This window comes from Lactuca sativa, chromosome 9 (assembly GCF_002870075.4).
Source record: "Lactuca sativa cultivar Salinas chromosome 9, Lsat_Salinas_v11, whole genome shotgun sequence".
NCBI lineage: Eukaryota > Viridiplantae > Streptophyta > Magnoliopsida > Asterales > Asteraceae > Lactuca > Lactuca sativa.
Window position 1 is genome coordinate 98,022,102 of NC_056631.2, and position 13,163 is coordinate 98,035,264.

Sequence of the window (13,163 nt, forward strand, 5' to 3'; positions counted from 1 at the left end):
CTGCACTTTCGGTCTTCCCTTCTACTCTCGGTCCCTTCCCCTCCTCTCGGTCCTTCTCTACTTGTCTCGGTTCCAAGCATCAGAGGCCGAACCTCCGGCCAGACTTCGGATTTTTGACGTTTTTCACCCATTTTCAATATTTTTAACATTTTAAGCTCGTTTTTCGAGATTTTAACGCGGGATTTTCACCCAAAATCATATTTTAACATAATGAACCCTAAATATTCATAATTTAATCATATTTTCATGAAAATCTTTATTTAAATAATAAAATCTAGTGGGTGAATAATTAAGGTGGAGTGTTGACTTTGCTTTACCTCATGACACAAGCAACCACCCCCTCACCCACTCTATGACCAGCCACACCTCCCCACCTTACCTAGGTCACTTCAATTTCCTTTCCACTCAATTATCATCTTTCCCCACGTTCTTAGAGCTGGAACAACCCATCCTCTCTCCTCACTTCTCTCATTTCACCAAGGATCCAACTCCACTTTTCTCTCAAACTTTCTCTATCAAATTCGAGATTCAAGGCTGATTATCAAGCTTTCTCACACTCTTGGTAAGTATAATTCATCCTCTCCATGATTATTACACTTTCCTCATTCTCAAATCAATGATTCCTTACACAAACATCATCACATTCTTGTTAGATCTTCGAATCTTCAAGTGTTCTTGAGTTGGACACTTCTCTTCTTCAACACTCATCTACTGAAACTACTCAAGGTGAGTTCATACCCCTACATTTTCATGTTTTATCAAGTTTTAGGGGGGGGGGGGGGGGAATACAAGTTAAAACACCAAGAACATAACTAAACTTTTCTAACAGCTTTCATCAGAAAAGTTGGACTCCATTCACGGACTGTTTTGGATAACTTAAACATTTTAGTTTTCAAAAATGTTTTAGGTGCATGTAGTTCCACTTCTTAGATTTAAAATGAGTACTTGCACATCTCCATACGATTTTTCTACAATTTATGGTGATTTTTACAAAACTGCCTATCATTTCAAACATCAATCTGGACCAGTCTGTGATTATGGACTTTTTCACACAAGTAAGAGGTCATTAAAAATCATGATAAAAATTATGAACAAACTAGACTCATTTTCCAAACTCTCAAAAGTTACAGAACTTGATTTGGACATTTTATGATTTTTCTACAAATTTTCCAATAACAGTTACAGAAAATGTTATTAACAGAAAAACGCTATAAATTTCATTTCACCTTGTAACATGTTGAGCAAGGTATACATCATTATGTGATTATGTGTTGTTGCAATATATGGCATTTTTGTATTCGTATCTAGATATACACCAGTTAACAAATGGATTCTTACCTCCATAAGTATGGTAGATATATAAATGATATTACAAGGCTATATCCATTAAAATACAAACATTGGTAAACTATGACAATTAAGGCTTATGCTCACTACCCAAACAAATATTTAATAAACTATAATAGGTATAGTTTAGGGTTCTTTTACATAACAAACACATTATTAAAGGTGTTACACATACAAAAGAGTTATTACCACTATGAATAATTATGATAAACTATAATAAGTATAGTTAAGCCATTATACCCCCACAAACGAACACGCTAGTTATAATCAGTATAGTTATGGCATATATATATTACAAACAAAGTGATAAACTATAATAGGTATAGTTTATGTTTCATCTACACTACGAACTTAATTACAAGAAAGGAATTCACCATCACCACCACTTTTGATAAGCTATAATATGCATAGTTCATGTTCACTACCACTATCACTATTTGATGAACTATGATATGTATAGGTTATATTCACCATCACCACCACTTTTGGTAAACTATAATATGCATAGTACATGTTCACTAGTCACTGTCACTATCCGATGAACTATGATATGTATAGTTTATGTTCACAGTCACTATTACTATTTCGTACACTACACTAGGGTTTGGTTCCGGATTTAAGTCCACATTCAATTTCGCATTGTTAGTTTTCAGCTATAATTTCTAAGTGTATATGCTAGAGTTATATAGAACCTAGTCATGATTGGCTTAGAATTGGTGGTTCCGCCTTATTTCCTGTTCCTCGTTTGGTTGTGGGCCTAGGGCAGACGCATTACATTTGACGTTTTATCTAACTTTAATTTTATATAACTTATATACACAAGGAAATTATAGAAGGAATCTATAAGGAATTCTAGGGTGCACTATTTCATAACATAGAAACTTACATTTCACATTTTGAGGAAAAGTACCGGGTTTTCATATGAATGGCGTACATTCCAAAGTACCGGGTTCACATAGAATAGTTATTTTGGTATTAAAACTATATTTCATCTAGAATTGTTAGACTTTAACCATAATCGCTGAGCGTATATGCTTGAGTCATATAAGAATTTAGTCTTGATTGGCTTAGAATTGATGGTTCCCGCCTCATCTCCTGTTCCTCGTTGGGTTGTGGACCTAGGGCAGACCCACTATATTCAACGTTTTATCTAACTTAAATCTTATATAATTTATATACGTTGGACGATTATAGGGGAAATCTACAGGTCATTCTAGGGTTCATTAACGCATCATATAGAAATATTTTGTTCATACTTAACTAAGAAAATATTGGATTTTCTGGAAATCAAACTCTATCGATTTTACAAGGAAAATGGTTTCTACTTCAAACAAAATTCTTATGAACTCACCAACTTAATTGTTGACACTTTTTCAAAACTACTTGTATTCTCAAGAAATCAGTGAAACAGGAAAACTTCAGCGCTTTGAGGATGGGACGTTAAACCGTCAACAATTTATTTTTGTCATCATAATGTAATTGATTTTGAAACATGTAAACATATACTTTGGTGTAACTTTTTCAATTATATTTATGATGGTTGTATTTACTTTGAGCACTATTATACACGTTGTTGTGATACTGTACATGAAGTCCTCCACCCCCGGACGTTTCCGCCATCCTTGGTTTGGGGGTGTGACAACTCCATATTAAAGGAGTGGACGAATTATATGGGGAAACTCATTAGAAATCGTCGTAAGGCCTTTAAGGAAGGAGCCCATGGGTTGCTTAGGGCTTAAACATCCAAATTAGGGTTTCCTTGTTAGATAACCCTAATAGCCTCACTATTTAAAGAACCCTTATGCCCCAAAAACGTGAACAAGACTTCTTCTAGGGTTTCCACATGTTTTGGGCAGCCTCCTTCTCTTCTCCTCTTCATCCTCTTGCTCTTGGTGTTTGTGAACCATTAGAGGAGTGACATTTGTGACTCTAAGCTTTCTAAAGTCATTACAAGAAGGATTTGAGATTGTTATTGCTACATAACAATCAAGGTATGATCTAAACCCTTATTTATATGTTATATTGATTATCATATGCTAGATCTAGGGTTTATAGTCTTGGATAAATTGCATGTACAATAGAGAAACCTAGATCCAAGCATTAGGGTTTGTGTGAGCACATAGGATGTTCTTATGGCTAAAACCCATCATTAATGACACGCCCCTTAGAGCGGGCCAAGAACAATAGAACCCACAACAAGGAACCTCCAGCTGAGAATCCCCAGTGATGCCCGACCAGGCCCAGCTTGGTCGTCCCAGCTGCTAGGCGCCCCAACGGAACCCCCAGCTGCCAGGTGCCCTAGCAGGACGACCGCGTGGAAGGCCCATTCCCGCCAAAGGCCGCCTTCCACTATAGTCCAAAGAACGACTCCAGGCGACAAGGATCGCATCTAGAGCATTATCGCCTGGACCAATCGTTGGACCTGACACAACGAGGAACACAACTCACCAATAAGGACAACAAATCTTGTCGGGATCACAGTCCTTGTTCCTCGTACGGACCGAGGAGGATCCTCAGTATAAAAGGACCACCTTTCCGCCTTAAGAGGTAAGCTATCTCTCCTGATTCTTAGCCTCTTCTCTACAATACACTACTAACTTGACTGTTAGAGCATTTTCCTAGGACCTCCTCCTGGAGAACGGCTGGCGACTTTCTCTCTTTGTGACCTCTCAGGTTTCCCTCCAATGAGCACAACTTTCACCCTTAAGGTGGTCGGAACCCAAGTCGCATCAGACTCAAATAAGCATCTCGTAGGTGGAACATCTGTTTCATGAGAATATCAAAAAATTTGGTTTCTTAAGAAATGAAGATGAAAAGTATGTGTATGTTAGATCTAGTGGGAGCATAGTAGCCTTTCTTGTTCTATATGTCGATGACATATTACTCATAGGAAACAACATCCCAATGTTGCAAAGTGTCAAAGCTTGGCACAAATGTTGTTAAAATTCAAAATAGTAAAGACAAAAGATTTCTTAATATTTAAAGTCGTAAATCGAAAAAAATATAATTGAATCAAAAATTACAATTGACTCGATCTAATCGTAATGTCTTGAAATCAATCAATGATATCGTCTTCAAGAACTTGTGGAAATACATCATTTTAAATACAATTGATTAAACAATCGTTTAAAACTTGATCGTCCATACTATTCTACCACTTATTCTCTCTACACTTGATGTGACAACCAGAAAATATATATTTTATATAGTTAATATCTATCAGGTATTAAAAACATGGTACATTCCCGTTGTTTGGGGTATAATACCATATACTCATAGAACATGTTTACAAATATATTTTTTATGTATAAAACATTTTTTTAGTATGCTATAGTATCTCCACCGCACCATATACCTCTGCCACTGATCAGCATGCCATGATGTGAAGGCTTCATTGCCTTGGCAACGTACCTCAACACTAAGCCTTCTTCATCTTCTTCAGGGTCGGTCCTGAGGATTCAAGTGCCCAGGACGAGTCGAAAAAAATGCCCTTAGGCCCTAAAGTAACGAATTAAATTATATAAACTAAAGTTTTTTTTTTTTTTTAAAAAAAACAACGATAAACTTTATAATAATAAACATAGAGAATCATATTATTTTATACCTCGACAAGTATAATTCGAAAATTCAAAATTTTAACTCCATCAAGGAACAAATTGGGAAGCTAAATCCACGTGCTCGACATTGGTTGGAGCGTTATCTACTTAACATATCTACATTGGTGGGCATCAGATTTGGAGAAGAGATAAAGATGTGATAAGCTTATTGTTACCGACCCTAAAGACTTGGCAACACTTCTTACAATATTTATATCTCGACAAGTATAATATTTAGCTTATAAAAAATTATTTAGGATTGCCCCCTTTTTTAGATTATATTAGTTAATAAAGAATATCGAGGTAATTTTACTCTACCATTATATTTGTCTCAGTTGCATTTATTTATGTAAAAGAACTACAAAGTGGGCACCACCATGCACCATTCTAGCAATAAAAAAAAAACTTGATCAAACTCATAGTTTGTGAATCTTGGAGCTATATAGTTATCACCCATGGACAACAAAATCAAAATGTATCTCCTGTTCAAGTAATTTCGATTATGTTAAATATACAAGGATTGCCCATTTTTGCTACAAATTGTGATGCCTATGTTTTTCTTTCTCCTTTTTTTATTTGGATTCTATTACACTAAATGGATCATATATTGTAACTTTTGCAAATATATCTACCACTATCACCTTCAACATTTCCATATGAAAGTTTAATAGCATCATGTCTATATCAAGGGTAATTTTGGAACATGAGGTAAGATCTTCTATTTTATCACTTCCACATGGCTTCATGTTACCATCATTTGGTGCTTCAAACAATCAATCCATGGATAATCTGATAGACTAATAATCTGATTTCTGATAAACATTAAACCTAATCTTATAGACTAATAATATGATTTGACAATTTCGATTCAAGGCTTGGAACAAAAAGAAAAGTAGAAATCTTTTACCTGAAAAGCGTTGCACATTGTTGTTGTGTTGCACGCTGCTGAATCGCTGTAAATCACAGAGGTGGTCGATTGGTTGTGCGATTTTGGATATCGACTTCACTTTTGTCTTCTTTTGGTGCATGGCTGACGAACGATGATTGTTGAACCTTCCAGTTACTAATTGGGCCAACTTGTATATAATATATAAAAAAAATTAAAAGTTTTGGGTTCCACAAAAAGTGGGCCCTATGCAATTGTCGTGCTTGCCCTTGTTTAAAGCCATGTGTGATCTTCTTCAATATACAAGGCAATTTGCATAGAATACAACATAACTTTGGGATGATGAAGTGATTGGTATTTTCTACGGTAAATGGTGTAGAAATGATGTTAATATTATGTTAAGTGGTGTATAAATGATGTTAATATAACGCTGAAGAATCGAACTTCTTATGTTATGGTGACATGGAGACACACCATAACCTTACAATAATACCAAAGCAAAGAGAAATAAAAAATATGCTCTTGCCTTTTCTTTCTATTTATTTTCATACTCATGTGAAATTAAGATAAATGTCCTATTTTAATAAAATTAATAATATTTTAAAACAATTATATTTTTTTCATATGGATAGAAAGATAAATAGGAAATATATAAATTCTCCAATGCAAATTATTAAAATACATTCTTTGGACATGTTTCCTAGGTGTTTAAAATTCAAAATTCTTCTCGAGCAAAAATCAAAAGACAGAAATTGTCGCAAAATGTGACCTCTTTCCACATCATTTGAACTTTGGGTGTCGAATTGTAAAATTAAAAAATTTTGGACGCTAATACGGTATTGAATCGTCAAAAATTGCCCAAACGCAGTGATGATGAACACATCGTCGTCTCCCCCAAAACCTCCCTTAAATCCTTCTGAAATCACTGAAACACTAACCAAAATCCTCGCCACGAACACTCCTTCCACCTCTCTCACTTCTTCAATTTCCGAATTCATCCCATATTTGACCCCTGGAATCATCCACACAATCATCTCCTCCAAAACCCTTAAATCAAACCCCCAGGCTCTCTTAAATTTCTTCAAAATCTCCCAAACTCACGCTCCTAATTTCGTCAATGGCTCCCCCACCACTCTTCCGTCGTTATTCGTGGTGCTCCAAACGCTATTTGCTCACAACAAATGGTCCGATGCCAAAGCTCTCCTTCTTAGCTTCATCGGCGCCGACACGCGGCATCGTCTCCTCCGGTCCATCCTTCACCCCACGCGGGACATCCCTCGTCACTCCAAAGCACTTTACGACACAGCTATTGGTGCTTATGTCAAGATGGGATACCCTCAGTTGGCCATGATTGTGTTTAGGAGGATGAAAAGACTCAGGATTTGCCCTAAACTCATTACCTGCAACACATTGCTTAATTCTCTGGTAAAACACTCATCCTCCCGTTCCATTTTGTATTCCAGAGAAGTAATTAACGATGCCATCCTACTTGGTGTCGTTCCCAATGTGAATATGTTCAATATCATGATCAATGGCTATTGTTTAGAGAACAAATTTGGCGATGCCAAGGATTTGATGAAAAAAATGAGAGAATCTAACTGTCTACCTGACAATGTAACCTATAACACTTTGTTGAATGCTTTATGCAAGAAGGGCAGATTAAACGAAGTTAGGGAATTGCTTCTAGATATGAAGAATCAAGGTTTATTTCCAAATCGCAACACTTATAACACTTTAGTTCATGGATATTGTCAGAGGAAAGGGTGTCTGACAGAAGCTACTCATATCTTCGATCTCATGACACAAAACAACTTCTTGCCTGATCTTTGGACTTACAACACATTAGTTAGTGGACTTTGTGATGAGGAAAAGATTGAAGAAGCCATTAAACTTATTAACAAGATGGAGAATTTGAAATTATTCCCCGATATCATTACTTACAATACATTGATAGATGGTTGCTTTAAGTGTAAGAAAAGTTCCGAAGCAATCAAGTTTCTTGATTTGATGAGTGAAAGAGGAATAAAAAGGAACGAGGTAACTTACAATATACTTATAAAATGGTATTGTAGAGAAGGTGATATGGATAAAGTTCTTGAAACAATAAACGATATGGAAGCAAGTGGATTTTCTCCAGATAGTGTAACATATAACACTTTGATTAAAGGTCATTCCAAAGTTGGTAATCTAAAAGAAGCATTAAAGATCATGAAAGAAATGAGTGGGAGACGTTTAAAAATGGACACTTTTACCCTCAATACCATTCTCCATGCCTTGTGTCTAGAGAATAAGCTAGACGAGGCATATGAGTTTCTTAAAGATGCTAAAAAGCAAGGTTATATAATCGATGAAGTAAGCTATGGAACTTTAATGATGGGGTACTTCAAGAATGAAAATTTTGAAAAGGGTATGAATCTTTGGGATGAAATGAAGGATAAAGAGATTGTTCCTAGTGTAATTACATATAACACTGTTATATTTGGGCTATGCAAATCGGGAAAAATGGAAAAAGCAATATCCAAGTTAAATGAGCTTCTTGAAAACGGTTTATCTCCCGATGAAAAGACATATAATACAATTATTCTTGGGTATTGTTGGGAGGGGGATGTTGAGAAGGCGATTCAGTTCCATAATGACATGGTTAAGAACAAGTTTAAGCCAGATGTTTATACATGTAACATTCTTTTACATGGGCTTTGTAGTAAAGGGTTAGTGGAAAAAGCTTTTACTCTTTTCAATACATGGGTTTCAAATGGAAAAACAGTGGATTTAGTAACTTATAACACGTTAGTGTCATGTTTGTGTAAAGAGGGGAGATTTGAAGATGTCAAAGAGCTTGTTCTTGAAATGAAGGAAAAGAATCTTGGCCCTGATAGGTATACATATAATGCTGTTCTTGGTGTGGTTAATGATGGTGGGAAGAATGAGGAGGTGGAGGATTTGATGGAAAAGATGATTGAGTGGGGGCGATTTGATGATTTGGACTCTAGTGGGGGTGTGGAGGAATTAGATGAAAGTTCAGGGGGGTATTCGGAAAATATCGATAGGCTTTGTAGTGAAGGAAAGTATCGGGATGCAATGTGTGTTTTTGGTGAAGTGTTGGAGAAAGGTGTGGCTTTGAAGAAGTCGACTTGTATTAATTTGATGTGTGCACTTGTGAAGAGAGAAATCAGGTCAACTGTCGTTTGATTGTAGTAAAAAAAAAAGTCAAACAAGGTATATTTGTAGTGTAATTACATGTCATTTTTTATCAAGTCCATGCAACTCAGTTTTACAAATTTGTTATTTATCTTATTTTGTGTTTTGTTTCCTGGTTGCATTGCAGAATTTTTGCATCAGAGGATCCAAGGAATGGTGTATGGATTACTTCGGAATCATTGATTCCAGTTGAATAGTCAACCGTTGAACATGAAGGTACCTTTTTCTATTTGAATCATGCGTTTTTAATTTTTATGGGTTGAGATAGCCTATGTAAGAATAGATAGGTTGCCCTTTTTAGGGAGAAGGGGGTTGAATGGTAAATAATGCAAGAAAATTTCATTATATCAGAATTGGAACCATTAAAAATGTGAAATGACAAAAATAAAATGCCAAAAACTTAAGAATTTACTTGTAGTTTCATTCGGAGGGATGCAGTGGGTATAGGAAATAGAATGTTGTTTTTATTATTAAATTTTGTAATTTTTATTTAACATTTTGTAACTTGTTATTGTATGTGGAATAGAGTCGGACTAGCAGTCCCCATTGCCAGATTCTTATGGGACTGGATTCTGTTATTGTTATTGCTGTATAATTTTTTTTTTATCGGAAAGTAGTCTAGAAAAGTTTTGTGAACAAGAAATTATTAAAAGCTAATTCAAATAAATATCTTTAAATGTATTTGGAAAAGCTTTGTGAACAAAAAAAATAATACAGGGCAAAGGGGTAAAAAGGGTGAGGACCCAAAATTAGTACAAGTGAGATTAAAAAATGAATATATACCTGAAAGGACAAAAATGCCTCCGTCTTATAAAGAGAAAGACTTAACGGTTGTTTTGGATGGCAGTGGAGGGACCAATTCTACACAAAAGTTACGATTTTAGACCATCCCTGCGCGAGAAAAAAAATGGGCCGAACCTGCACGTTTTGGTAAACCACAGGGACCAATTTTGTAATTTACTTTTTCAAATTGTTTGAGAATTGAGCATGGACCTGGTTGGGTCGGTTATGTTGTAAAACTGAACCCAACCCATGTATTTCGGTTTCTAGGTTTTAGGACCCGTCAGGTTTAGTTTTTGGTCGTTTTTGGGTTTAACCCATGGATTGATGGGTTTTGGTTTAAACCTGTGGGTTTTGGGTTGTAACCTATTTTCAGCAAATCTTTATAACTTAAAAAATAATACAAATTTAACAACCTAGATTAAAGAAACTAAAAAAACCAATTTTCACACTGACACAACATCAAAAGTATGTTGCTAAAAGTTTACAACAACCAAGTTTAAGAACAACAAAGGGGGTGTTTGTTTTATCTTTTAGGAAAAGATAAAAAGCTAAAAGATAAAAGCAACAATCTTGTAAAAGCTACTTTTGTATATAAGGAAAATGAACTTTTTGGAAAAGTTAGGTAAACCTAATTTTTTGTAACTTTTCTTAAAAGGATTTTTGTCTTCTCAAAAGCTAAGCCAAACACTCCCAAAGTTTAACAAGTTTTTAGAAACAAAACAAGTAGCAAATAACCGGGTAGTAATCTCGGTTTCACTAAAACAACACACAAAATATATATTTCGTATAATTTAGTATCAAAATCCACCTCCTGTCGCATTTGACATATATTACCCTTTGAAAAACATGTAATAATATCGTGTTGGGTCGGTCTCAAACCCAATAGGTTGGGTCGGTTTGACGTACTAAAACCGAACCCAAACCTATTTTTCGGTTTTTAAAAATTTAAACCCATCGGCTTTGGTTTTTTTTTTTTTTTGATTCTAGGTTTTGCCAACCAAATAAGTGGCGATTCAATAACGTTTTGTCATTTAGGTTGTGGAAGATTTGTATTTGTACGATGAGTAATTATTTTATGTTATAATTAGAATATTATCCAATCAAGACAATCAACGGACATAATTGTGGTATCAAAATCTTTGATCATATGAGCTCTTCATTTTTCATTTATACATAAATACTTGTACAACACGAGTACATTTATATATAGATTTTTTTTCTTTTCTCCAACAACATACATCACCAACAACAACCTTCCCATTTTCAAACTTCCATTCACCTTTTGGTGTTAGTATTTGTCCTACCCAATGACTTTTTCCCAACAGAAGATGGTGAACCCGATACTGCAACCCGCTTCTTGGCTGACCCCACCAAAGCTCCTGTATTTTGTACGCGTTTCTTTCCTGACACCATCGGAGTGGGACCAGGTTTTGACATCGGAGACCAGGCTTTCATGGACTTTGTTGACAAAACCACCACCTTTGACTGCGATCTTGCTGGCTGAGCCACCACCTTGAAAGGCGGTGATTGGCGGCTTGCTGACCGATTCCATTCCCAGTCTACACACTTGGTTTTTTTCAAGTTCTTCCTCCATGTTTGCTGTTTTTACAAAACCAAAAACCTTTAGAACAAATTCATGTATCGGGACTATGTATATATACATAACTTTTAGAGTAATACCTGATGAGTGTGTGAATAAGCTAATACTTTTTCTCTTCTTTCAACAGCCTCCTTTTTCCTTCGTAGACTTTCTTCTACTTGTTCCTTAGATTTCGGGCTCAAATCCCAACCGCTTCTCTCCTGACGAAAAATAATAATTTATGTTATCGTTTCCGTCGCAACATTATTTTTAGTTTTATATGATAAATGGATTTACAATAGAGCGTTTGAAAAAAGACAACTTACTAAGGATTTGGAGTTGTTGAGCTTATTTATGCGCTTTTGATGGAGCTGTTGTCGGAGAGCCTCGCTGACTTCAACTATTCGAATCTTCCTGGTTTGAGCCTGAGACTGGACACGAGCCATTGTTTGCATAGACTTTAAAGTGGACACACCTTGTCGTTTCACTGACTGGCTATACATATACATTTTCAATCTCCTCCATGCCTTCAAAGGATTCGAACCGTTTCTTACCTATAAAATTTGTATTACAAGATTCACAACTTAAACTTGTACAAGTAATCTCAACAGTTGCAGTGTGAAAGTTTCAATTCCAATATGGATTAGGTTGTCGTTGTGGATAGATACTGTGTATCTGATTGTGAGCCAGCTTAGAGGTTGCTAGGAGAATAATTACTTACCAGATATCCACGATAAGCCTTTTGAATCTTGATGGCGGCGATATCTTCTTGTGATTTGATACGGGGGGATGAATCTTGATCCATGGGCTCATGTTCGGGTTGTTTGAGCTCGGGTTCATCAATGGGGGGGTTGTAAATGGGAGGGCTAACTATTGGCGCTTTTGTTAGAGATAAAGATCTATCCAAGCTCATTTGATTTCCATGGAATGATTTTTTGGTTGATTTTGATTTATTATGGGATTTCTGTCACAATGGGAATGTGTTAACGATTGTTGGCATTTCATTGAATTTATTTCATGCAAAACGTGTTGAAAGTGAAAGAAAGAGATACAAACCTTATGTTTCTTCTCCTTGAGATAAGAAGTGGATATAACTTTCCTGACTGCGGAAAACCAACTCTTCTTTCCCATTTGCTCCTTAAATCGTCTTCAAAAAATATTATAAATTAATATCCACAAATCCATTCCAAAAACAGATATTGAAGTGAATGTTATACGTAGCATTTATCAAATAATATGAGAATTGGGGAAGAACATATTGAAATCGTTAATAATACCTGCTGCAACAACCAAAAGATTCAGTCCTTGACAAGGAAAACCCCTGTTGCTGCAGAAAGATTTTGGAGTGTGAGAAGATGAATATTGTTGATGGATGATGAAAATGGTGGAGGAATTGGGGAAGATATAGCAAGAGGAATGCTATTTTGGGTAACCAAAAAGGTGGTATCCATAACCTCTCTTTCCATAATTGGAAAAACTGGACGACTCTTATTAAAAAGCATGCATTACCATCAATTGTTGCCCATTTTTAAACCAAGAGAAGGAGAGGATGTCAATGGTTTCTACTTTCTAGGGGTATTTTAAGCAACAATTTAAAGAAATTGAAGCTACAATTTCATAATAAAATTTGATGACACTAACTAGAATCCTTAAGTAGTGGTGGCATAAAAAAAAAATTCAAAACAAATCTAAAATAGCTGTTGTACTCATATTTCAAGATGTTGCACCTAATAGAAAAAAAAAAAAAAAATTACACTAACGGTTGAAATCGGAA

The 13,163-nt window shown here is 35.5% G+C and overlaps 2 protein-coding genes across 3 annotated transcripts; one reads left to right on the plus strand and one right to left on the minus strand.

The window, feature by feature from the left end:
* The first annotated feature begins 6,666 nt into the window (after window positions 1-6,666).
* On the plus strand, window positions 6,667-10,240 carry LOC111895246 (pentatricopeptide repeat-containing protein At2g16880). Of its 2 annotated transcripts, XR_002851504.3 has the most exons (3): window positions 6,667-9,045; window positions 9,155-9,243; window positions 9,875-10,240. XR_002851504.3 is itself a non-coding variant. In XM_023891337.3 (2 exons), exon 1 carries the CDS (start codon window positions 6,700-6,702, stop codon window positions 9,016-9,018), a length of 2,319 nt encoding a protein of 772 aa, XP_023747105.1. In that variant the 5' UTR covers window positions 6,667-6,699; the 3' UTR covers window positions 9,019-9,045; window positions 9,155-9,625. The 2 variants fall into 2 exon arrangements, 1 of the variants encoding a protein (XP_023747105.1); XM_023891337.3 differs by lacking the exon at window positions 9,875-10,240 and having other exon boundaries at window positions 9,155-9,625.
* A 698-nt stretch (window positions 10,241-10,938) lies between these two features.
* On the minus strand, window positions 10,939-12,903 carry LOC111895257 (protein IQ-DOMAIN 3). Its single transcript, XM_023891346.3, has 6 exons — window positions 12,667-12,903; window positions 12,446-12,536; window positions 12,111-12,353; window positions 11,716-11,943; window positions 11,491-11,610; window positions 10,939-11,409 (listed from the first exon to the last, which is right to left on the minus strand). The coding sequence occupies exons 2-6, from the start codon at window positions 12,518-12,520 to the stop codon at window positions 11,086-11,088; spliced, it is 990 nt and encodes a 329-aa protein (XP_023747114.2). The 5' UTR covers window positions 12,521-12,536; window positions 12,667-12,903; the 3' UTR covers window positions 10,939-11,085.
* Window positions 12,904-13,163: the final 260 nt, after the last annotated feature.